This window comes from Sminthopsis crassicaudata, chromosome 1, assembly GCF_048593235.1.
Source record: "Sminthopsis crassicaudata isolate SCR6 chromosome 1, ASM4859323v1, whole genome shotgun sequence".
Classification (NCBI taxonomy): domain Eukaryota; kingdom Metazoa; phylum Chordata; class Mammalia; order Dasyuromorphia; family Dasyuridae; genus Sminthopsis; species Sminthopsis crassicaudata.
Window position 1 is genome coordinate 25045216 of NC_133617.1, and position 27379 is coordinate 25072594.

The 27379-nt window shown below is 36.1% G+C and overlaps 1 protein-coding gene across 3 annotated transcripts in view; it reads left to right on the forward strand.

The window, feature by feature from the left end:
* The first annotated feature begins 259 nt into the window (after nt 1–259).
* Nucleotides 260–27379, forward strand: part of MED13L (mediator complex subunit 13L) — a 338730-nt gene continuing 311610 nt past the window's right edge. For all 3 annotated transcript variants that reach the window (XM_074296914.1, XM_074296922.1, XM_074296932.1), the window contains exon 1: nt 260–468. In XM_074296914.1, the coding sequence (XP_074153015.1) occupies nt 397–468 (72 nt within the window). In that variant the 5' untranslated portion in view covers nt 260–396. The remainder of the gene's footprint in view (nt 469–27379) is intronic.

Sequence of the window (27379 nt, forward strand, 5' to 3'; positions counted from 1 at the left end):
GCACGAGCCTCGGCCCGCGCTCCCGCGCTCCCGCGGGCAGCGAGCGCGGGGGTGTCCCGCGGGCCGTCGGATCGCCCTCCCCGCTGCCCCCCGAGAGGCCGTGCCCGCCGCAGCCAGCCCGGGAGCCCGGAGCCGCCGCTCTTGTCGTTGTCGTAGCTGTCGCTGCCGCCGCGCCGCCCCGCCCCGGGAGCCCCCGGCGCCCCGCGGCCGCTCGCAGCGGGCCATCGCGGGGGCTGGGAGCGAGACGGGAGCCCCCCGCCGCCGCCGCCGCCGCCTCGTCTCGCCTTCACCGTGGTCCTCGCAGCCAGCCGCCGCAGCGGCACCCCAGCCGCCAGCCCGGCAGCTTCGGACTCGGTCAGACATGCCCCGCTCTGGCGGCCGGGCTCGGGGAGGATCATGACTGGGCCAGGGAACTGGGTGGCGAACGGGGCGAGCCTCGAGGACTGCCACTCCAACCTCTTCTCGCTGGTAAGTGTCCCCAGGGCCCCCGCAACTTTGTGGGCTCGCGTCCCCGGGGCGCCCCTGCGCTCCCTGGCCAGGTCCCCCCGGCTCCCCGCGCCGCTCTGCTCTCTGGCTCTCCGGCTCCCGCTTTAATCGTCTCCTCCTTGGATCGCTTCCAGTGTTTATTTTGCTCTTTAAAATCATTTGTCGCGAGCTTGTCTTCCCGAAGCCGCTCCATTGATTTGCATGTGAAAGTATCCGAGTCGGGGTCACACTCTTCTGGAGGACCTCTCGTCGCCTCGCTCCCCCTTTAATTTTTTTTTTTTTCTCCTAAATTTAAAGCCGTCACTCGTGGCTAGGACCTAGGACCGGCAGGTTTATTTTTCGCTTCCTTTTCAACTCCGCGTGTGTTGAGTGTGTGTGTGTCTGAATTTCTTCTTGTGTGTGTGTGTGTGTGTGTGTGTGAATTTCATCCCGAACTGCTTCGCAATTTTCCGCGAAAACACTTCATTTAAATGTGATTGTGTCGGGGAGGCTTAGCCCTGGCGGCGACTCTGGCGATGGTAAACACAAACAGCTGGCTCCGGGGCGCTTCCTACTCCGCGCACTGCTCGCTCTCCATTTGCCCCGACCAGTCCGAAAGCCGAGGAAGCCGCCTCCCCCTCCCCCTCCCTTCCCCCAGCCCCAGCTGAAACCCTCCGAGCTACCCTCCCGGGCACTCGGATGACATCGCTTTCATCCTCCTCCTCCTGCTCTCTCCTGGTAATCGACAACTTTTACTTCGAATTCAAATGGCTACGGCTTATTCTAGGAATTGGGATGGAGTCAATTGTTCTTGAACCAGAGCCCCCAAACTATAACATTAAATTAAGCCAAATAAAAACGTAGACCGCGGCGGCAAGTATTTCCTGGCACTTAGTGACATTTGGTGGTAAATGTCATCTTTGCTTTATTGAGCTGTATCCCAAAGTCCTGAGAGCGATCACATTATTGAAGCTTGCATTTATGCTAATAATTGCAGTGCATGGTTTTTCAATGTGTGCTTTGTGCATGGATTATTATATGTATGGCTATGTGCTTGTGGTGCTAGCATCAATTTGTTTAAATATTGAGAAAAGCTTTGTAAACAGAGCTGAGAAGGCAGTATTCAATTGTGGAATTAGCTGAACAGTTGATTTCACTGATGTTTTTCAAAAGCTTACTTTTAAGTTGTGCACTTTCTGGGGCTGTGAACGTTGGAAAGCACACATTTTTGTGTGACCTGTGTGCTGCTGATACAAACATCATCTCCTCTTAATCCTTGTTTACTCTGGATAAATAATTTAGTGCTTAGAATGTAATTAGTTACATTTAATTATGGGGAGCATAGATTTTTTTTTTTCTTCGAATCTCTAGGCTGAGAAATGTACATTCTGACCAGCCTTTTCGAATGAAGATGCTATTTTGTTTTTAAATGAGTTTGTAAATTTATTTTCAAATCGACACAAACTACTCCATTTGGTCAAAGTGTCTTTTGAAATCTGTAGTAGGAGAGGGTCTAGAAGTATTAGCATTGCATAGTTCATGTTAATTTTTTTTAAAATTCTCAGTTCTTACTCTAATACTTAAATTGAAAGAAATTGTTATAAAAATAGTGTTACTTCTTGCTCTTAAAATTACATGTTAATATAGCTTTCCAAAGTAATATTTAAATAGCCCAGAAAGTGAAGGTGTTGATTGATAGGAATATTCACCTCCTTTTCTCCTTAGTATATTAATTGGCATCTGTCAGGTAGAGACCTTCATAGATTAGTAAATTTATTGATTAAATGGGAATTAAAATGTTTTGTTAGTGAACTGATGACCACATTGACACATTTAACAGGTAATTAAAATAGTCCAGGAGACCTGTGTCAGTGGATAGTGAACACAAACTGCCATGTGTCATGCTGACTTGGTTACAGCTTTTGTTTGTGATGAATTTAAAAGGTTACATTGTATTTTTCTAATGTGGACATTAAACATCTAATGTTGATGCTGACCAGTTTTAAAATGGGTATAATCACTAGGATACAGCTAGTTGCCTGTATTTTACAGTTTACTCTTAAAAAGCCTGGTGGAAGAATGATTATATTCAAGTGCTTGAGAGATATTTTATTAAAAAAAAAAAAAAACAACTCTACAATCTTGCAGACTTGAGTGCTTTGCTGTAATGATGACATCTGGCTAAGAGTGTATATGTGTTCTCCACATTTATCAGGCTTCTTAAAATTCTTTTAAAAAAATTAATTGATTTATATTCCAGTAGAACCTTTGAAATTGAAAAATAAATTAAGATTTGCCACATTTCTTTGTGTAGAGTGGAACAAGTGTCAAAGCTCTTAGAAAACAATGTACTGTTTAGTTCTGTGGCAAATTTTTTTAAATTCTAAAAATAGAATTTCTATGTGAATCCTTCATAAATATCATTTACAATAGTGTAAGCATATTGCCACTACCTAATGCTTCTAAAGATTGCCAATACATCACACAATCTTTGAACTAACTTTGAATTTTCATATGCTCCAAATAAAACTTTTCTTACTTACTGATTGTAAAACGTGCTTACTCTATGGGGCAGTGTGATTTCTGAATAGTGTTCTGGAAGTAAGATTTGTGCATGTCATCAAATTACTGTAGTTCATACTGAAGCACAAACCAGAGATTAGAGAGTTAAGATTCTACATTGTAGTATCAACCCGCCCACTCTGCATTAACTATAGGTGTTCATTATGCCGAGGCACAAGTTTATTATGCAATGTGGGTGGATTAAGGTTTCTACTAGCACTTTAAGGATTTTATTTTCTGATTGTCATGTTTCAACATGTTGTAGTGCATCCTATTTCTTAGATTCCTGTCTCTACTTCTTTGGTATTATTTTCTGTATTAAAAACACAATTATCTATTTGATCAGATTGTAGCCATGTGTGTTTCTCATAGACCCTGCTGTGAGATTTGTAGCTACTGCATGAAGTTCATGCTTGACTGTGCCTTTGTGACCCAAATAGTTTTCTCATGTGGTCCATCACATTTCTGGGTGAGGATGATAACTCACTTATCATAGTTCAGATTTACTTATCTGTGTGAAAGCTGCCCCTTTGGCAAGTGTAACAATTTATGCTTAGGTTATGGGAATGTGTTTCCTTGTATCAGCTCAATTTAGAATTTCCAGATCTAAGAAGTGAAAGTGCATTTGTAGCATTGTTTTACATTGTATCAATATGGAGAATAATGATTGTCTTTAGATTTAAGTGTATGTTTTTTGAGATGTTCAGAGTGATGTAATTTCTAAGTAGAGACTACACTACACACTCAAGTTGTTGTTTGCTTAGAATTATCTTTCTAAATAGGAGTACAAGGTAACAGATTCTTTCCACAGTGAATGGAAGATTTCTTATTAAAATTCATTAGCTTTCTATTTAAAGCTTTTTAAATAATCTGTTGACCCTGTGCCTATTATTTTTATTTTTTTTAATTAGGGGAAGGTAATATATATTAGTTTTTCCATAGTTTTTGAAATTTTGATCCTTTGAACCAAACATAAGTTATTTAAAATGAGTTTGGAGAAAAGGGAATATTTCATGTAATTTTATATTGATCAAGGATATTTTATTTGTATTCAAGTGCACATTGTTAAAATTTTTGATATTTACTTTATAAGTTTTAATTTCACACTAATCCATTCTCCTTCACGCAAACATTCCTATTTTGCTAATACATGCTTTCTATTTAGCATTTTGTTGTGATAATTCGTGGTCTTATAGTATTTGCATATTTTAATACCAATAATTGCCACCCAGTAAGAGTACTATATTAACCTCCAATTGCTAGTAAATATTTTAAAGTACATAATAGACAGCAATTTAACAGGCATGGTGTAGCAGTTTACTGGACCATTTTAAAGAGCCATTTGTACGTATGATGAGTTCATAATTTAAAGAGAACATACTATATACAGAGACCCATAGGTTGGTACTACTGAATATTCAGCTTTGTTGTTATTTTGGAAATAGTCATTGGGAGAAAATTAGATTGTGTGTATGAGAGAGACCAAGACAGATAGAGAATGATAGAGATCTGATAGTAAGAAGCTATTACTCTTTATGTTTTTGTTTATGTTCTGATGGGTTTTGTGAAAGTATTTGACTTATTTGGAAAAATCTCTTATAGTATTATTTCAAATTTGCATAAGTATATCATATTATAGTAAATCATGGTAGATTGCCTTTTACTTGAGATTGAAAAAAACTCATCAGGTTTGTTCATTGATTTATTATTTGATTATACTTTAAAGTAATGTAAATTGAGTGATACACTTACACCAGAGTACTCTAAAGATTTAGATCATCTCTCCTCCAGTCTTAACTGTTAGATTATTAACATGCTTTAAAGTGTTATATCTATATAACAGTAGCCCTATTGCTTTCTTTCTCAAATTTAAACATTGAGATTAAAAGCTGTTTTGTATTGTGTATAGTTAAAAGCATGTTTATCATTACAATTACTTTAAAAAAAATCCTGTCATCTTATCTCTAAAAGTTTAAGATTCCAAGATTAAATAGTTTCTTAAACATCTTTTTGAGGGGGTAGGGGTGAGATAGTGGAAAATATTACTTAACATTCCTTACCTTTAAGCTATTTGTGGTATGGATTTCTTTTTCTGGAGGTGGGTGGCCTACTTATCTCACAAAAGACAACCAATAAGAAAGAAGATCAAGTGAAGCTTGTGAATTTCTGTCATGATTGAAGCCTTCATTGCATCTATTTCTTAGAAATATTGAAAAAAGATCTCTGTCACATTACTCTCTTAATGTTGATCATTTGTTTAAAGTGTAGCATAGATGCAAAGATGTTTTATCAACTGTTTGCCCTGTGTGGTGTTCCTTCAGCAGCATTTCTACTTGGCCATTGTATAAACATTCCTATTTTCGGAAATTACATTTACTATGCTATAGTGAGGTAATCATGTAGTCTTAAAAATGTGCTGCTGGCATAGTGTTAAATGGATACATTTGTTGCCTATTGTTTGCTAGAGATTTAAAACTAATGAATCTAAAAATATTTGTAAAATCCTTTTAGTTTAGAGAAAGTATTCTTTTAGAAGGTTTTAAATTTGACTTCGCAATGACATCCAGATGTTCTGAATGATAGTCCATTTTTTTCAACATAGCTTCTTAATGATGGAGGAGAAATCTTTTTATATTCATCTTTGCTGACACCATAAAATAAAGGTAAATGGAGTTTGCATATATGAAATGTGTACAATTTGTTCAGTTTGTTTTGTCCAGTGACACCTGAGTATGTCAGCTTAGTTAACATTGCTTTGTCTGATAAAATTTAGATTGAACTTTGCTACATAATTGCTTGTGGGCTTTTATACAAATATACTTCTGATCTACTTTTAAAAAGTATCAAAGTAATTGTTTAATAATTGTTTAGTAAAGTATTAATATAGAACTTTGGTAAAAAATATTTCGGTTAAATGAAGGGAAAACATGGGTTGTTCAAAAGATCTAAATGCCAAAACTAGAAGGTCAATCAAATCCAGAAGTTCCATTCCTCATTTTGTGGGGGTAGGGTGGGAAACTGAAGTCCAAAGGAGAGGGTCATGTGATTTTTTTTTCCCCCCAGTATTACATAGGGAATATGTGGTATTGCAGGAACTCAGATACCTTGACTCCTAATTCAGTTTTTTTTTTTTTAATACTAAGGTATTTCCATTTTTAATTGGTAAAATAGAATATTTAATTCAAAATTTCTGGAAATGTATATACTTTATTTTCTGAAAAATTTACTTTATTTTTGGGAAGAATATTGGAATGTATTTAGGAAAATAAAATAAAAATGTTGCTATAATTTAGTTAATTTGGTATCTTTTTAAAAAAATTTTCTCATTTTAGAGAAATTGTAGGTCTAATCTAGTTAAAACTCTAATGCTATGAAGTTTCACAGAGCTCTGGCTGATAACTGTCTGCATTTTGGACTTATTTCACATATAGTCTCTTGCTACTAAATAAAAGTGGCGTCTTCCAGAATGAATGTATTAATATTTCCTTTCATTCACATTTACCTTTTATTAGCCTAATATTATGGCTTTAATTATCAATAAAGACAGGCTATGAGACTTTAACAACTGAAGATTTTTAGGTAAACATTTAGTCATTTGTTCTTTATCTGACAGCTTCTTAGTATTTTTTATTTTAACAAATAGACTAATTTTGTGTGTTAAAGATCACTATCTTGGAAGACATAGACAATTCTTAGTGTTCACTGCAGAATTTGAAGGTCTTTTAAATGAACTTTAAAAAATTTAGTAGCACTGAACTCTGACAAGTATTTAGAGAACAATTAAAATAACTATTGACATAGGAAGAAAATGAGTGCACTCAACAATTTTAACTTATTGCAATCTCTTGTTACATAGAAAACTTCAATATTGAGAGATTTAAAAAAAATAGGAATTGTCTCTGAATTTTAGATTTAGAAAGAGGTGATTAGGTTCATTAAAACACCATTTGGGAACTAGTAATTAAGATGTATAAGATTTAGATACAAAGGCTTTTTAGTTTCTAAAGTTTATGAGAAGAAATATTTCTCCTTGGTACTTATCATGCAAGTCACTTGTCTGGGCTTCAGTCTTATCTATTAATTGAAGTAGCTAAACTAGATGAAACCTTGATTCCCTTCTTGCTCTAAATTCTATCATCTTATGTTTATTTGCATGTGAATATTATTCCCATTTCATAGGCTTAATTTCTCTGGCTTGTGTTAGAGCCTGAATAATTTTGTCTAAATTTAAATGATTTTGCTTAAATGCTAGGCATATAAATATCATTTCCCTGGAAACATGCTATAATTTTTAGATAAATATACTGTGCAATATTATAACATGATATACTTTTGGGAAATTTTTATGTATGCTCTTTCAGTAAATTGTATAAAAGCTATATTAAAGAGAAGGTCTTCTTGATTCATAGGCATGGTGACTATAAATTAAAACTTTTCCAGTGTCCAAGTTCAGTAACCATTTAATTTAGCAAACATTTGCTGAATGTATGTTTGATTATGAGGTGCTGTATTAAGCATTGGTTAGGGGAGGGAGCAAAAAGAAGTATAAAGGTTCCCATTTCCAGGTTCTTTACTATTTAGTATGGGTGCCGTACCTATGTTTGTGGGATGCGCAATTATGATGCAAACTATTGTGTGAAAGTGTAAGAAATAAAAGTGCTGATAAGAAGTATTACATTATGTAAGAACTGTAATGGATCATTTAAATTCTATTTCCCTATTTTTTTATGGTTGAGTAAAATGACTTGTTTAAGGTCACAGAGCTAATAAATGATTGAATCAGGATTTAAGCCAACTCTATTGGGTATTCATCACTTTACCATATTCTGCCTGGCATTTAATAAATGTTTGCTAAATAAATCAGAATTATCTACCATGGTAGGAATGAAGGAAGTAGTTGTAGTTTTTGGAAATTTTGCATGCATCGGATATTTGCATCCCTGAAAAAGAGGTAGGGGCAATAAGGTAGTGCAGTGGATAGAGTGCTAGGCTTGGAATTAGGAGTCTCCTTTTGCTCAGTTAAGATTTGGCCTTAGTCAGTCACTCCTTCTTTTGGCCTCAGCTTGCTCATCTTCTGGAGAAGGAAATGGTAAACCTAGCATCTGTCCAAAAAACTCAAATGAGGTCTCCAAAAATTGGTTGTAATTGGAATGACTGAATGACAATACAAGAGAAGTAGAATTTGTGTTAGGGTTTTTTTCTTATTGTCTTCTATTGCCTGCTTCATTCTGCATTCCTGAGGATTCCCTTTCTTTTCTCGAGAATTAATGCATCATTTTATAAGTTTTTTTAAGCTTTTAACAGAACTATTGATCTATTTGTTTTTGACACATGGCAGTCATCAACCATATTACTCCCTGTAGGAGCCATCTTGATCTTTTGGAGGTGAGGGGGGAAGGCAGGTTCTAGTTTAATGTAAGAAGGAACTTCCTAAGAGTAAGTATTATCCTTCAGTGCACCTTAGAGTCTCAGTGGTAGTGAGCTCCCTAGTATTAGAGGTTTGTAAATCTGAAGATGGGATATAAATGAGTGGCTGTCTTCTGTCACTACTAAAAAGCTGGAAGAGAGGATTGTGGACAGTCTGGGGTGTTATAAGGGGGGAGGAGTCGGTGCTCCTTCATCAATTCCTTTCTGTCTCCTTTGAGAACTGTTCTGTTCATCGTTGCTCTTTTTGTCTACTTTTTTACCTTTATGCTAGTTCTTTTCTTAGCATTTTCACCCAAGCTCAAATATTCTATGATATCTCTTTCAGAAAAAAAAGTTTCATTGATGCCTTTTGTTTTCATGCCAGTCAATTCTGAGTGTATCTCTACTTCCCTACCCCGTGAACTCTTCAGATACTTTACATCTATCAAAGTTAAACATTGACTGCACCTGAGAAATGTATTTTCTTTTTGGGGCAGTAGAATCCTTTCCAGTTCTTTAAAAAGCCATCCAACCAACCATATGCAAAACTTTTTCTTGACTTTGCTGCCCCCTCAAACTATCGTTATCCTTAGCATTGATGGATGGATTTCTAAGGTTCACTTTGTAGAAGGGTCTCAAGTCTCTCTCAGCATTACTAACCAATACTTTTTCAACTTTTGTTTGAAAACCTCTTTTGAAAGGTTTGAGAACCAACCGTCCATTTCCTGAAGTAGCTCCTTCTTTGCAGCTGGTCTGATTTAGGGAACTTCTTTATTGTCATCCAAAGTTTGCTTTTCTGCAACTTCCACTAGAGCTATCCATTGCCAGACTGGCTCCCCTTTTACAAGCTCTTTTACTGGTATACTCTTAATAACTAGTATTCCTTTAGTGCTGTGAGATTTGTAAAGTTCTTTACAAATGTTATCTCATTTAATTCTCACGAGAACTCTTGACAAATTTCACAGATGAGGAAACTGAAGCAAGCAGAGGTTGTGAACATCTCAGGGTTATGCTGCTTTAAGTTCCTGAGACCAGGTTTGAACTCTGGTCTTCCTGAATCCAGATCTTACTCTATCCAGCACATTACCTAAAGCCTTGTCTACAGTTGTTGCCTCTACTTGTACATTTTACTTTTAAATCTATTGCAATCTGAATTCTAACCTAAATATTCTTGGAATCTGCTCTGTATTCATCAGGGAGTTCTTGCTAAATCTTTCTCCCCCGCCTCCTCCCCACCTTGCTGATCCCCCATCTTCTACTCCTGGACACCCTCTCTCCCTGTGGCTTTTGTATTGTAGACAGCCCTGGTCCTTTTACTTAATGTCTGTTGACTTCTTCATTGCTCTTCAGGTCTGAGTATCTGCTAACATTCTGTCCTCTTTTCTTGTGTCTGCTGTTTTAGCTAACTGGCTCTCTCTCGAGCTCAATTCTCATCTCTGTAGTTGACTCATACCCTCAGTATCTCCCCGAGCCCCAGGCCAGTTTGCTAGGCATTACTACCTAGGTAGTTGATTAGCATTTTGGATTCCACACTTTCCAAAAGGAATTTATCATTACCTCTGATTCTCGACTGATTTTCAGCTTCTCTGACTGTTAAAGATCACACCAGTCCCTCAAGATTAAGACCTCATTTGGCTTGAATTCAACTCTTTCTCTCATCCTTCATGTCACCTGAGACCTCCCTTGCTTCCCATATACACAACCTTCCCTTAGGTTCAGGTTTTCCTTTTCTTTTGGTATAGCTTGAGTGGCCACCTTCCTAAGCCATAGCTTTGGCTATATCATTTTCCTACCTAAAATCATTGGAAATTTTCTGTTGATTAAAAGATTGAGAACCACCGCTTTAAAGTATAATGATGTCTTTTGATGATATTGAAAACTTTAATGGTCCCTTATGTGATAGCAGTCTTAACTTCTTTCTTTTTCTTTTTCTTTTTTTTTTTTTTTTGAGAAAATACATAACTAATAACTTGTGAATTCAATTGGACTTTTAAATAAATTTGCATGATGACAGTAGCATTTATGTATTTTTTTTTCATTTTTCTTTTTCTGAGGCTGGGGTTAAGTGACTTGCCCAGGGTCACACAGCTAGGAAGTGTTAAGTGTCTGAGACCAGATTTGAACTCTGGTCCTCCTGAATTCAGGGCTGGTGCTCTATCCACTGCATCACCTAGCTGTCCCCTGTAATATCATTTACATGCCCGATTATTTAGTTTGTAGAAAGCACCTATCATTAATTTTTAAGCTTCTCCTTAGCTTTTGTGGGTAAAGCTTAGTAAAACTCAAAATAAGAGTGGTTGGTGTATAAATGGATTTGATGTTCCTGTGCAAAAATTCTTCATTTCCCTAATGGTTCTCAGCACCCAGATTGAGATGCTGGGGGATAGAATCTAACCTCCTTAGTTTGGCATTTGAGGTGCCTCACAAACTAACTTTCCTTCCTAGCTTTATGTCAAGATTATTGTCATTCATGCGCTCTCAGTTGAAGTCTAAATGAATTACTAGCTTTTTTTCTCAATTTTGCCCCCACTTTCCATCCTTTTGCATTGTTCCAGATGTTTCTCTGTGTTTAAATCTAAATCCCTCCTTCTAGCTCTTTTATAATCCTTGCCAGGACAGTGCTTTGCTCTGTCTAGTCTTTCCTCTGCTCTCTCAACACAAAAGATTCTCCTCAGATCCCTTTCATTCTCTTGCTGACACCCTTGAGGCTGTGCTGGAAGATTCATTGGCCACTGTGGTTTGGGGAGAAAGGAAAATTGAAGGAGGATTGAACTTAGCCTTGGTTTTCTGTTGGGTTGCTTAGTGGCTAGTGCTCAGCTTATATTAATCTTTTAGTTGAAAAGTACCTGTCAGGTTTGGTAAGTCAGGAAATCTGGGTTTTAGCTTCATTTTTGCCACTCACAAATTTAATGGCTTCAGACAAGTCATTTGATTGCTCTGTGCCTCAGTTTCCCATTCTGTAAAAGATTAGATCATATTTCTATTATTTGACAAATCTTATGAATAAACAAAGCACATGGATTAGTTTTTCCCCCCCCTTTTTCCTGGAAAATGGAAACATCACTGTGTCTAGCATTTTTTAGACAACTTGCAATTGTATCAAATATTTCTCTGTAGCCACTGGTGTCCACTCTTGTTTCTCAAAGTCCAGACCAGTATTTAATATCTTATCATATGAGAATCTTTGAGAATCTTGGGGAGCCTGAACCATTTAGAAGGTCATCACAATAAATGGGAATGAAGGTCTGATTAGGGTGGTGAGTGTGGGATTGTAGCAAAGGAGACATAAATTGTGGAGAGATGATAGAAGTGACAAGATTTGGTGACTGACTGAGATCTTAGATCTGAGATGAATCTGGGACTAGGAGGATAGAAGAGGGTAGTAAAATATGTCAGAAAACATGGTGAATGCCAATTAATGTCACAAAAAATAAAATGATATCTTGTAGAAAATGACTGCACAAGTCTGTTCAGTCAGATCATTTACTTCTTAGAACAAGGAAAAATCAATACTGCATTAGAAGAGAGAATAAAATGAGAAGATATGACATAGAATCAACAGCTGCAACTTGGCCTACTTAAGAAAATGATTCTCCAAATTAGGAACTGGATAAAGGAATAGATACTGACATAGTTAACACTATCTCCTAAGGGAGTTTAACTGATAGAAACCACATGCCACAGTGACGATCCAAAAGAACCTAGAAACGACCTTAGCCAGCAAACAATTTCCTTGCCAAGAATAGAGATAGAAGCCAATTCTAACACTGGTTTAGGATATGAACTCATTTCCAAAATCTTATGGAGGAGGATAGTAAAAGATTATGAGCAATATTATATAAAACTGCAAGAAGCAGCAGAGGGAAAAACAAATTAATCGAAAGCTTGGCAGGAAACCTGAACTGACTCTGAAATTCCTTTATCTGATCAAAAATGTATTCCATTTTTGCCTATGCCTTACAACATTTAGCTCTGGCTTTCTTCCTCATTATGGCTCCCCTCACCCCTTTATTCTTCCCCACAACATTATCTCTGTCCTGCCTACACTCTTATCCATTTCCTCGAGGATCATGAGTGAATCAATTCAGTTCTACACTGTCTTCCTATACTCTCAAATCTCTTATCATTGATTTTACTTTGCCAAACACCATTTTTGGCTTACAGTTATCATCTGCCTCCTCTTTTCATTTGCTGTTGAACAGAAGTGGAGGAATTCATCTTTGCCCTTTTTAAACCCTTTTCCCCTTTTAAACTTTCCTATTATTGAAGATTCCACCATCTTCCCAGACTCTATCTCCTCCCCCAATCTTCTTGTCTTAGTTTCACCCTTCACTCCTGATTTTTTTTCACCTCTCACATCCAGTCTCTTGTCAGATCGTGTCATTTCAACCATCAGAATTTCTTGTCTCTTCATCTTTTTCTTCCTAATCACATAAGTCACAGTCCTGGTTTAGGTCCTATTAACTCATTCTGCCTAATAGTTCTCCCTACTGCAATTCAACTTTCAGCTGACAATGTGATTTTTTTTCTAGAATGGAGAACTCACTCTATCATTCTTCTTTTTAATGAATATTCTAGTGGCTCCAGGATCAAATAAAAACTCCAAAAGCCTCTTTTTAAAGCGGGCCCCCAGGTGAACCAACTCATTTTTCACCAGATGCACTTCTTATCCTTAGGTGGCACAGAGGATAAAGTGCCAGGCCTGGAGTCAGACTGATCTTCCTGTGTTCAAATTTGACCACTTATTAGCTGTGTAATCCTGAATAAGTCACTTAACCTTGTTTTCCTCAGTTTCCTCATCTCTAAAATGAGCTGAAGAAAGAAATAGCATACTATTAGAATTAGATACTAAATTGCACTGCACTTCTTATACTGGACTCCCCTGAGATAATGACCTCAGGAAACCTCATCTCCTGGAAACTCATCGTTTGAAATTGTATACCCTCACACCTCATCAGTACCCTCTACTCTTCCCTTGTATCAGAAGCAAAGATCATATCAGTTCTTCATTTCCCACTGGTTGCACTAAGAGAGTGGATCTCCTCTTCTTTTCCTTTTACCTTTTGTGTATTATCTTTCCCCTTTAGAGTATAAACTTCTTGAGAGTAGGAACTTTGTTTTTCTTCTTTGTATGGGAACATAATAGGAATTTAGTTTTGAGATGGTTTGGCATTTAAAATTGTCACAGACATTTTACCTTCTATTCTTCCACTTGACTTCCCTCCACACAACTTAAAATTTTTAAGACTTGAGAGTCTAGAACATCTGAGGTCACATTTGGTTTTAGGCATGCCTTACCTTTGTGATCCTGGACTAGTCACTTAATTCCTGTGTGCCTCAGTTTTCCCTCAATATAAAATAGTGGATGGTAATAACACTTGCCTCCCAGGATTACTTTGAGGGTCACCTGAAATAAAAGTTATAAAATGCCTGGCATTTAATAAGTGCTACATAATGTGGATTAGCATCGTTATTATAAACTAGTAATTATAGATTTCCTTAGCATTGACACTTCCTTCTCCAGTCTCCATGCCTTTGTAGAGGTTGTTCCCCATGCCTGGAATATTCCGCCCCTGTAGTTTCTTTGACTTTCTTTAAGATACAACTTGAATGAATCTCACCTGTTGGAGGAAGTATTTCCCGCTCTCTGCAGCTAGTACTTTCACAGATTGTTTTCCTTTTGCCCTGTATGTGTTTTGTTTGTATCTAGTTATTTAAATATGATATCCCACTTTAGAATGTGAGCTCTTGAGGACTGAGACTCTTGCTTTGCATGCCTAGGGCTTAACAGGGTATCAGTCACTTATCAAGGACTCAGTAAATGTTGGCTGATTGATAATTTCCAGAGAATTTAAGGATGAAATTGGAAGTTCAACAAATCCCAACAAATTGAAAAGATCTGTAAAGCTTCTATAATTTTTTTTCCTTCTATCAGCAGCAATATCTGCTGCATGTGACTTTCCTAAACCATCGTTTGTTTTGTCCCCATCACTATGCTACCCAGTGGCTCATTATTACTTCTAGGATCAAATCTAAACTAAATCTGTACAGCAGTTAAAGCTCTTCATTACCTAATACACTTATAAATATATATATATATATATATATATATATATATATATATATATATATGTGTATATAAAAATACACATTACTTAATACATTTATAAAATTATTTCCCTCTTTGTACTTTGTGCAGTCACATTGGCTTACTTGCCATTCCTCTTTATCTCCCTTCTCTGTGCCTTTGAATTCCTTTCCTCCAGTCTGAAATGTTTTTCTTTCTTACCTCTGATTTCTGTCCTTCCTGATTTTCTTTGAGAGTTAGCTGAAATGCCACCTTCTGGAGGAAACTTCCCAGTCACAGGTACAGTCCAGACATAGTGCCTAGAACGTAGTAACTGCTTAATAAATGCTTTTTGGATTTTTTTCCCCCTGGGGTATAAAGATATAGACATGGCCCTAAAGAACACAGGGAAAGAACTGGCCAAACATAAAAAGATGAAATAGTTTGGGGCATAGTAAGCGATCTATTCTCTAGGTATTTGGAAGGTGATAGCACAAGACGGCTGGTCATTTTGTGATCCTGTGAGAAATTGATTCCCAATTGAAACATAACAAATCAAAATCCTAGAGGATTACCAGATACATAGGGGTCAAAAAAATCAATTTCAGAAAAAGTTGATTGAGAAAATATAAGTATAATTACTGAATCTTATACTTTTTTCTCACTGGTATAAGTTTTTTTCCCCCAAGACAATTGAAGTGTCTGAGGCCAGATTTGAATTCTCTTGACTTTAGGGTTGGAGCTCTTATCTATTTAGCCACATAGTTGCCCTAGTATAAACAATTTTAAGAGAAATCTACACATCTCTTGAGGAAATCCTTGATGAAGGTATGAAGTAACAAAGATGGCAGTTGCCATCATTATCATACAATTGACTGAAAAAGGGAAAATACAAGATTTCATTCTGCTGACTATAAAAAGGGATTTGATTTGTTAGAGTAAATTTATAAGTAATAAGGTATTTTTTAAGTCCTGTGTTAATTGACAACATTCATCGAAAGATACAGTAAAAAAACTTTGTTAAATCCTGATTATTAAATGAAACAAAGCATAAAATATTTGCCACTAACATGAAGGAAATTCAGTAGAAAGTACAAATGGAAATGGGATTCATATAGGTGAAATATTACAAATATTGCTGTTAGTCGATGATTACTGATTATATCAAGACCTAGAACTTTGGTGAGCCTTTGGAATGAGTTTATAATCACTGAAAATAATTTGGCCTAATATCCATATAGAGAAGATAAATGGATAATGGCCAATTGAAGTGGCCTTTCCATACATTTGTCTTGGTCAGGTACTATAGATAATGTTGATGAACTGGGCTCAAAATTCAGTAGAGAAGAAGATAGCAAGCTATGTTAAACTAGGATGATATTATAGTGATCCCAAGCTTCTTTTTGAAATAAAACACCATTTCTTTTCTTTTTCTTTTTCTTTTTTTTTTTTAAACCAAAATTCTTTCAGTGATGATATGGCTGTGAATCAGGGAATATTGATCTTTTGTGTTCCAAAGTGTGGGTTACTCAAATAGCAATGGAGAGCCCTTTGTTGGTCATAAATAGAATTCATTTTATTACTAAAGAAGACTTCTCAAGAGGTAGCATAAAACATGTCTTCAGAGGTTATGAGTAGAAAATGTGGTTGACATGCCATGTGTCGAGAGTGAGGAAGAACAAATGGATGGCCTGTGTGCTCTATGGATCCCCAGAGAATATCAAATAACAGAAGGCTCCTGACATGTTGGGTGTGGATCCCTATCCATGGTTTATAGAAAGACAGAGGAGATTGCCACAGAATGAGAAAGCATATATGAGTGGCATTTCCATACAATTGGAAAGCTCATATCTGTGAGATCTCATAAGTCCATTTAATATTTTTCTCTTGAATTTTCTGTCAGTATCTTAAATGTGGGCTACAGATTTTTCTTTTTAAAGTCCAACCCTTAAGTAGTATGTCTTGGTGGCATCAGCTGAATCTTCCTGGAAGTCTAAATGAGCCCTAGGCAGTTTTATTCAGGAAGCTGGGATATGGCCATATGCTGCTGCTTCTTTCTTTATGAGAGAATTTAGGAACTGGGAGAGGGAAAGAGGAATTAATTAGATTCTTTTCATTTTTGGCTCAGGGGGAAAAAGTCCCATTTAAGAAGGGAAACTGATTAAAAAACACAATAGAAGACATTTATCAGATAAATCTCATTTTTGAGGCAGCATAGTATATACAGAACACTGCAAAGACCTGATTTTGTATCCTGCCTCAGATATTACTACTTGTGTCACCCTGGGCATCTTAACCTTTTTGGGCCTCAGTTTCCTCCTCACCTGAAGAGTTGTACTTGACCTCTGTGACTTTAAATCTGTGATCCTATGAGTATGAAACTCCAGTGTTCTTCCATGTTGGTTTACTGTTGATTGGGTCCTTAAATGGCCCTAGTGATTTTATTGCAGTCTATAATCTAACCACCTTGGACAGTATTTGGTACAATGATTAGAAACTCAAGCTGTGGCTAATATTTGACAATTTAAATTATTGATCCCTTGGCAGTTCATAGAATGTTCTTTGAATTTAAAGTGCTACAGAGTTGATAGAGATTTGCCTTAAAGGAGCTTTAGAAATGCCTTTAAAATTACTTTAGATAAAATCAAATTTTTGTGTGTATGTTTTAATTTTTGCCCTCTTCTAAATAGAGTATGGACTAAAGAGTACTTTTAGTACATCAGCATCTAAAAATATGGTTCTGTGTCAAGGGAAACCATTTTCTTTTCTCAGTAGCCAAATCTTTAAAAATTTCTGGTCTTTGAAACATTTTAAATAGTTATCTTTGTGGAGTGGAGTTATTCAGGACAGGATTTTCAAGGAAAGGTTTCTTTTTTAGGGGGAAAGGATAAACAGTAAGTAGATTGTTAATAATGCAGGGACAAGCCTTCCCTAACACTTTGCATCTTAGACAGTGTTTCTCTGAATTCCTCATATTTCTTGTTTCTTGTGGTACAATAATATTCCATTACATTTTAAAATACAATTTATTCAGCTGTTTGCTACTTAATGGATAGTCACTTTATTTCCAGATTGTTGTTGTTTTTTTTTTTTTTTTTTTTTTTTTTCCTCTATCTTAACGTGTTGCTATAATTATTTGTTTATTTGGAATCTTTCTTTTTCATTAAGCTCCTTGGGAGTATGTGTCCAATAATAAGGAATTCTTAGCCAAAGTGCATGAATAACCTTTTCATTCATAATTTCCAATTTATTTTCCAAAATGATTGGATCAATTCACTGCTCTACCAACCATATGTTAGTGTCTATCTCTGCTCTTGCAGTCCTTTTAATCTATCTTTTGTTCTTTTTTTTGACAATTTGCTAAGTGTAAGGTGAAGTCTCAGAATTCTGATTTGTACTTGTTGATAATTTCTAATTTTTGCAAAATATATTCATATTATTTGACTTATTAGGGATTTGTTCTTTGTCTTCTGTATTTAAACATTCTTTGTATGTATTGGCTATAAGATTTTAATCAGTACTTGGTATTGAGCTTCTGCCTTCCCCCATTTCACCCCTTCCCCAAGATGGTTTCCTTTTTATCCTAATTGTGAGGATATTTCATGCATATACCTTTTGATTTTACATTGTCAAAATTGTTGTCTTTTGTGATGCCCTCTATCCTATAGTCATAGATGTGTGCATCTTTCCATTATTTAAAAAAAAAATGGTTTAAATTGTGTATCTGTCTGGCACTTGATGTTATGTGGTATATTGTGCCTGTCTAAACTTATTTTTCTGACAACCTGCTACTGTTTTCTTAGTAGTTCTTGTCGAAAAAGAACTCCTTCAACACTAGCAATTTATATTTCTAGGAGTATCAAGCACTAGCTCATGAGTTTGATTATTTTTGATTATTTAACCTATTTCATGGATATAATTTTTTTTCTTAATTAGTTTAATTTTGGTGGTTACTTCATTATAGCTTGTGTTGTGAAAGTGCTATTTTCCTTTATTACTGTGAGATTTTACACTTTTTGAAAAAATGCAAACAAATTTTATTATTGTCTTTTTAGGAAGTAAGCATAGCACTAAATCTGTAAATTGATTCATGCAGTGTTGTCATTTTCATCTTAGTAGTCTGGTTCAGCCAGATCTGTGATTTCATTGTTGTGGACATCTCCAGACAGGGAAACTTTTGTAATGTATAGTCTAGAGTGGGGTTTTTAACCATTTTTGTATCATGGAACCCTTGATAAATCTGTGGATCCTTTTTCAGAATGTTTTTAAATGAATAAAATAAAATACATAGGCTTTCAAAGGAAACCAGTTATATTGAAAAGGTTAACAAAATATTTGGTTAAAAAAAGCTTATGGACCTCAAGATTAAGAATTCCTTACTTGCTTGAGGTTATTGATAAGTTAAATGTAAGTATCAAAAGGCAAGACTGGAGACCAAATTTTTTTGAGCCAGAGTCCGGCCTTTTATGCTACATTATCTGTTATTAAATGATTATTGATACAGATAGTAGGGTCATTGTTACTGTAAAATTTATGTTTTGAGGAAAAAGATCTCTGGGAGTTGAATGCAGATGGAGTTGTGATTCTGTCCTTATAAAGACCTCTCTTGATGTGGCATGGGAGAAGGCTTATCATTTTAAATGCCACTTTTTTTTTTTTGTCATTCTTTTTTCTAAATTTATTATATTGTCCAATATTTTTTATTTTTATTTTTCAAAATTTTTATAAAAGTGGAGAATACCTGGAGATGCTAGCTAATGTGGCAGTATGGAATGATGCTGAGAAGATCTGTTCAGTTCTCAACTTTTTGAAAACAATGTTGTATCTATAAAATGCTAATGAAATAAGTGACACTGGGTGGACTTGAATCTTAAATGAGCAGATGGGAAAAAGGAACTAAAAGCAGGAAATTATCTGAAACAGTGGAACGATTTAGGAGAAACAAGTATATCAGGTAGTCACTACTTGCTTGATCTAGGGCCATCCATTTAGCCTGGGCCTTAGTTTCTTTATCTGTAGATTAAAAGGTGCTGTACTCTTATGTTCTCAAAGGTACCTTCCAGCTCTAAATCTATTAGCCTATTTACAGTGTATCTGAAAATCCTTTTAATCCTTTTTCTTCTATATTGAGCAATGTCATTTTACATTTTAAAAAATCCCTAAAATGGATGTATTTAAAATAAATGAGATTCCAGTCTAGAATATCAGATTTTAATTTTTAAATGTAACTTAGATATGCAAATAATGAATATTATTTAATATTTAAATTAATACACATAGACGTAAATATTTAAACATGTGGAGATTTATATAAACATAAGCAGAGGAGAAAATTTGCATTCTCTTGGAAAAATGAATAGTTAAGAACACAAGGTTTATACAAGCACATATATATGTGTATGCATGTGTGAGTATAAGCACATATATGTGTAGGTATAATTGTTCCCCCAGTAAACAGTTCAGGCAAATAATAGTGTTATTTTGTTATCAAAACTTTAAAATGCTTTGAATGTGAATGACAATTTTCCCCCAATATTAAACTTCTTCTTAATATCCTTAAGCCTTAAGTTTTTTGAAATCTTATTCATTTAAAAATATACGTGACAGACATTTCCTGATTTCTTCTGTTATCTTCCCTCCCTCAATGGAACCCTTTCTTATTGCAAAGAAAAACAGTTATGTAAGATGATGCAGTGCCAGTGTTGGATGAAATTTGTAGTATTTTCACATCTGTAGTTCTTAAAACTTTTTTGCCTGCAAGGAGCTACCTTCCATTTGCTTGGTATGGTCATTGTTTTTGATGTGAGTTCAGTTGCCTTTTCCTGTTGTTTTGATCTACATTATCGTAGTTGTTTATCTCAAGTATTTTCCTGGTTTCCTTTACTTTCTGAGAGCTCCTCCATGTTTCTTTAGTTTTCTCAGACATGTTCCTTATGGCGCAAGCATGTTCCATTATGGTCCTTGATGTTATTTCTTTCAGGATGCAGATCATAGCACATCAAAAATCGGTCCATCCTGCATGAGTTGTTTTCATGTCTTCTCTTGATTGTTTGTTGCTGAGGGGACCTTCTTGTGACATGGCAAAGACTTTAGGGGAACACAGGCGACCTTGTTTGATTTCCTTTTGCTCTTGCCACATGCCCACCTTTGTCTTTTTGAGACATGCATTTCTTTAGCATCCTTTATTGGGACATTCCTTGTACTTCCCTACTTGTAATGTTAGAGCATATGCTCTCAGCTATCATGAGACCACTTAGGCCAGCTATATACACCACCACGTAGAAGATTGGGATTAAAAAAAAAAAAAAAAAGAGGTCTTTGTTTCAGGGAGACTTTGGGGTCATTAAAAGAGTTTGGCAATTTGCCAAAGCAGTCTGGCCTACTCTCTTTTAATCAATTCATGGTCCAACATACTTTTCATTTGCAGTGTCCAACACACATACTCTCTTATGTGTGCACACACACACACACACACACACACACACACACACACAAATCTTGATTGATTGGCCACATCAAAGTATATCATAGCTTTTTATTATAGCTTTTTATTATTTACAGAACATATGCATGGGTAATTTTTCAGCACTGACACTTTTCCCCTCCTTTCCCCAACCCCTTCCCCTAGATGGCAGGTAGTCCAATACATGTTTTAAATATGTTAAAGTATATGTTAAATCCAATATATGTATACATATTTATACAGTTAGCTTGTTGCGTAAGGAAAATCAGATCTAGAAGGAAAGAAAAAACCTGAGAAGGAAAACAAAAATGCAAGCAAACAATAACAAAGAGTGAGAATGCCATGTTGTTTTCCACACTCACTTCCCACATTTCTCTCTCTGGGTCTCTAGAAGGGTCTCTTCATCCCTGAACAATTGGAATCAGATCTTGTTGTTGCCATGTGTAAATTCCTTGTTCTGCTCATTTCACCCAGCATCAGTTCATGTCAGTCTCTCCAGGTCTCCCTGAACTCATCCTGCTGGTCATTTCTTACAGAACAATAATATTCTATAACATTCATTGTATATCATAACTTGAACATTATGTATTATCCTTTATCCACTTGGATGTGTCTGTGTCTGGTAAACAGAGAACGTTTAGCAAGGAATTCTTTGACACATAATATGGGTTAGCATTATTATTATAAACTAGTAATTTTGCATTTACTTAGTGTTTTATCCATAACATGGGATAAGTCCAGTCCCCTCTTGCTCCCCTCTGTTGCCAGGGATTAGCTTTCCTAAAAAGGACACAAAGATGTCCTAGGATTCTGATTGGTTCTGACTTCCTTGACATAGTATCTATCTATGACAGGTTCTTAAGTAATTTTGTTTTTTAAATTTTTTTTGCTGAAGCAATTGGGATTAAGTAACTTGCCCAGGGTTACACAGCCAGGAAGTATTAAGTGTCTGAAATCAGATTTGAACTCAGGTCCTCCTGAATTTAGGGCTAGTGCTCTATCCACTGTGCCACCTAGCTGCCCCGTGTCAGTCATTCTTAATGCTTAGTTTTCTTTTCCCCTGACCCATAGATTGTTACATTTTCTGTGTGGTGCATTTAAAAATTAAATTTCTTTTGATCTTTAATTGAGCATGTATGTAGGATCATAGTTAAAGGAGGAATTTTGGAGGACATTGAGTGCCACTCTCACATGAAGAAACTGAGGCTCAGTAGAGTGATTTGGCACAACTGGAATTTGAACTCAGGTCCCATGTCTCAAATTCTCCTATATTTTATTCTGTACCAGGAGTGATATTCACATTAAGATATTGAGGGGCATTTGGCACATTGAATTAGAACTCAACAATAAGTGAATTCTATTGTAACCTCTATTACAAACATGATTCACTACCAACATTCTAACAATCTCCATGGAGGGAAGGGGAGAGGATGTTTTGAATCACTTCTTTGGAAAATATGTGCAAACTCCTTTTTACCTAAATTCCAATCAGCCAGAAATCTCAAACATCTGGATTGTTTTCTCTTCTGTACTATACTTGGATCAGAAGGAAAAAATGAGAAGTAAAGCTGTTTGCTTCAAAGTAAAGGGTTTACCTCAAAAACAACTTTCTTATGCCTTCCACAATGCTATGACTAATGGTTCTGTAACCTGGGCCAAGTGCCACATAAAGTGATGGTACAATCCGCAAATAAACTTTAAATATAAATGCATTTGAGTCTAAGTGGGCAGAAAAGGAAATTTCACTACTCTGGGCAGAATGCCTTGTTGGGTCTGTGGTCTCCAGAGGGCTCAAGACTGAGTGGAGGAGAAGTTGGTTAGGAAGAACAAGACAGACCTGTTTTGGGACACAACTTCTCTGGGGAAGAACAAGGTGAGGATGTCTTCAGTTTGAGAGGTGGTGGGTTTTTGAGGGATAGGGCAATGAAAGGAGCTCCCCTTTCAATATCTAGTAGTTTCTTATTCTAATTATTTTTCTCAACTAGTTCTATTTGCTTAAGAAGCTGGTAGTACTGTTAGTGTTGTTTTGGTGCCTTGGACAGAATAGTGGTTATAATCAGCCATCTACCTTTGTAGCTCTGTAGGATAACTATGATATTAAGAGAGTTGGATTTGAAATCATTTCTAATACTACTTTTGTGAAGTTGGTATCTCTCACTCTAACCATTCTGGGCATAAATTCTCTTATTGCAAAATGAAGTTTGGTCCAGTGATCCCCCCCCCATATGTAAATCGATTATCCTGTGACAGTCGTAAATGATAACCCCCAAATACTGCCAAATATAGAAGTTTACAACAAATTGCTGCAATTCATCTTTGCAAATCTCAGTATTTGGGTAAGCTCATGTAAGTTAGTGGTCTGGATCCCGCAGAACTGTTGAGTTTACAAGGTATTTTCCTCATAAGAGCATTGTTTTTCTGTTTAAAATGAGGAAACCAAGACCCTGAGAGTTTACACATGGCCATAAAACTAGGAACTATTAGAGCCAGTTTTTAACTCTGGACCTTCTGACTCCATCCTTTAAACCCATCAACCCCAATAAAGCAATGAGACTGGTTCCACAAACTGCAGATATCACTTCCTGTGGTTTCAAAAACAAAACAAAACACAACACTTCAGATTGTGTTGGGGGGGGGGGGAGATAGTGGATTGAACCAGGGTGACAAAATTCCTAGGCTACTTTGTCTTGCTCTCTCTCTCATCTCTGGTGTGTTCAATTCTGGATACCACATGTTAGGAAGGACATTGATAAACTGGAAACTGTTCAGACAGGGTGATTAAGAAGGGAAAGGGCTTTTAGAATTGATTAAAGGAACAGAGTACATTTAGCAAGGAAAACAGGAGACTCCACCGGGGTTGGAATAGAATAGGGAAGGGAACCTGATAGCTATACTTAAATATTTGAAAGACTATTGGAGGAAGAGAGATTAGATTTATTGCCTTGGACCTTGGGGACAAAATAATAGTAATAAACAGTGTTTACCGAAAAGCTGATTGCAGGCTTACTCTATGGGAAAAAAAAAACAACAAACAAACTGCAAAACATTAACAATAACAAGAACTGTGGTGACAGAGTGGATCCTTTACCTGATTTTCAAATAAAGATTGGATGACCTTTTGGAGATTTATTAGTTTTTTCTTGGTTGGGTAAGTTTTTGGCGAGAAAGCCTTTTAAGTTCCTTTCAACATTGGGATTCTGTGGTTCTAGTCCTACATTGTATGTTTATGTGCTTTTAGAGTCAAAACAATTTTTATATTCTATTCCTGTCTTCCATCAGAATTGGTTAACTAAAAATGACTCATTATTGATGGAAGAGTCACTTCTGAATCAGCTATCATTGCGTAGTCAGATCAGTGACTTGTTTGACAAAGCTAGAAGAAAGAATAAACATGAGACGTACAATTAATAGTTCTCTTTTGTCTTGTTTAAACAAGTTATCAATAAAATAGAATATCAACAGAAGGAAGACGATAAAAGTACAGTTTTATACAGAAATTAAATTGATATAAATCAGTTGCTATAATAAGATACGCCTTACATTTTTGCTGTGAGAGACATGGCAGCCAAGGGTTGAGAACTGGTTTAGACTATAGACATGTTTGGAAACTCATGTGGAGGTGGATGGTGGAAGATTAAAAACAGCATTAACTTATAAAATCGAAGCAATAGAGGGGAAAGCCAGTTTAAAGAAAGCATGGTCAGAGCAAAACATCCAGAGGGCACTTAGGAATGAAACTGGAAGTAAGAGAACACCAGAAGAAAAATAGGAAAAAAGCTTGCTTGCATTATTACAACAGACTTTTTTTTTGGATGAAGTAGAGTGGAACCACTGCATTTGGAATTTGGCACCACAATTATGGACATGGTAAAAAGGATAGAAAAGGCACTAAGTAATAAGAACTTAAAGCATTTGGGTGGGACCAACACAAATGATCCAGGTTTAAGATAGTACCCTAATGATGACTTTGAGGAATTGATTGACAAGGTCTCTGACTGAGGGGAAAATACTAAAGTTCTTCTGTCTAATTGATAATGAAAACCAGGTAAATGAGTTGCAACTACTGGACTATAACCCTTCTTCCACATCTACATAAAACTTTTATGAGAATGATGTATACATGCACTAAGGGAATTCCCAGTGAGGGTACTGGTAAAGAATAGCAGTTTTCAAAGATAAGGTTCCTCAGTAGATTTTATATGTCTGTCTGCCTATGTCTCTATCCACTTATATTATCACATAATTGACTAAAAGATTTAGAAAAGATAAGGCTGTACTGTTCTTATTGTCTGATCAATTGATTAAACTATTTGTCTATCTGTATCTTGTTTGTGGTTATTTAAACACAAATTCTTTGATTTGTTGCAATAAAATACTGCTTGACAGTCTGCCTTGTGTATTTCCTTGCTTAAAACAGAATTAGTTTTGATAGTTCTTGAAAGATCAAAACAATCATTTTGACCTTAGATTATTACTATTAATTATTACTATTAGATAATACATTATTAGGTAAAACAAAAATAGGTTGTCTTCATTTTCATGGAAGAAATTTGAAGAGGGAGTCCTTCTGGATGGTGAGACTTTCCCTGCGGGTGTTCTAGTTTGCAGATAATTGTTCTGTGTTTCTGTTTTTAGTTTTTCATCTATATGGTCTAAATGTAATTTCTTCCAATTACCTTCTAGTATTCACAGCAGCTTTTTTTGGGGTCAGATTTGGGGAGCTTCTCCATCACATGAACTATACAGCACCCAAGTAAAAGGGTATTTATAAAGGGTAATTTATTGTAATATAAATAGTCTTTAGATTTACTGTGGTTTTTTTTTTTTTTTTTCCTTCTGAGAATGTGATCCATTGTACCTTGAAATGATTTAAGACTTAATATGATTTGCCTGTTTAAATAATGGTTTAATAAAGATTCTACAAAGTTCTATTTTGGTGCCTCATTATGTTATGGAAGTGACCTTTTGTTTTTGAAAGCTGTCATTAATGGGCAAGTAGTAGCTTCTATCAAGCTAGATTGTCTTTGAATATGGTTCAAAGTAAGTCTGACCTCCTGAAAAACAATCTAGTTAACTATGGAAAGACTCAACATTTGTATTTTGTCTCGTGGATGATGAACTCTAGGCCATGGCTGCTGTTCTCAAAGCTTATTGTGGCCAGAATCAGGAATACTTACTTAAAAGTTGGGAACAAGCTTGCAGTATAATAAATCCCTTCTCTCCATAATACCTCCTATGAGTTCTCTTTCTGACTATTCCTTTTCAGTATTCATTGTTGGAGAATGCAGAAGCCCCAAGGTTTTTTTCTCTTTTTTAGCTATTCTGTTATTGCTTGGTGATCTCATCAACTCCTATGGATTTTAGGTATAGTCTCTATGCAAATAATTCTAAGATCTATTTATGCAGCTCCAATCTCTTCTGACCTCTAGTCTCACATCTGTCATTTGGATACCTTGAACTAGTTTGTCCCATGGATATCTTAAAATAAGTGTGTTCAAAATAGAACTCGTTATCTTCCTTTTTCACCCTACTCTCTTCCTAACCATATCCTCCTATCCACTTTCATCCCATCACTCTCCCATCTTAATCTGTTGTCAAATCTTGTTTTTACCTGCATAGCTTCTCTTGTACATATTCTCTCCCTTTTTTCAGTAAACTTAGTAATCTTCAAATCACTCCAGTGATCTTCAGGATCAAATATAAAATCCTTTTTTGATTTTTGAAGCTCTTTACAATTTACTTTCCAGTTTTCTTGCACCCTACTCCCCTCCGCCATCTGCTGACATAGCTTTCTTGCTGTTACTTATCCAGGATACTATGTCCTAGACATTTTCAAGAGGTTTCTTCAAGTCCCAGCTAAAAGCTCACATTCTACAAGAAATCTTTACTGATCCTCCTTAATACCAGTGCTTTTCCTCTGAGATTTCTTCACATTTATCCTATACATATCTTGTTTGTCCGTCATTGTTTATGTGTTGTCTTCCCTATTAGACTTCTCTCTTTGAGAGCAGAGACTCTATTTTTTCCTTTTTTTTTTTTTCTTCTCAGTGCTTAGCACAGTTTGGCACATAGTAGGCATTTACTAAATGTTGATTTCATTTCCAAGGCACTATTAAGGATATGAAGAACCCAGCAGCTCCTTTTGTCAGAGAGTTTATGTTCTAGTAGAGATGCAGCATATAAGGAGATGAGTAAATAGATGATGATTTGAAGTGGGAGAGTATACTGAGGAAGGATGTCAAGAAAGTTTTCTTTATGGAACAGGCATCAGATCAGTCTGGAAGGAAATGGAGGGAAATTCTAGGAAGGGAATTTCAAAGTAGAAGGGAGAAGGTTGAGTTGGAAGTGTAGAGTGTGTGAAGAGGAGTAATATGAGCCAGAGAAGGTGGAAGCACTTTAAATACTGGACTAGGAGT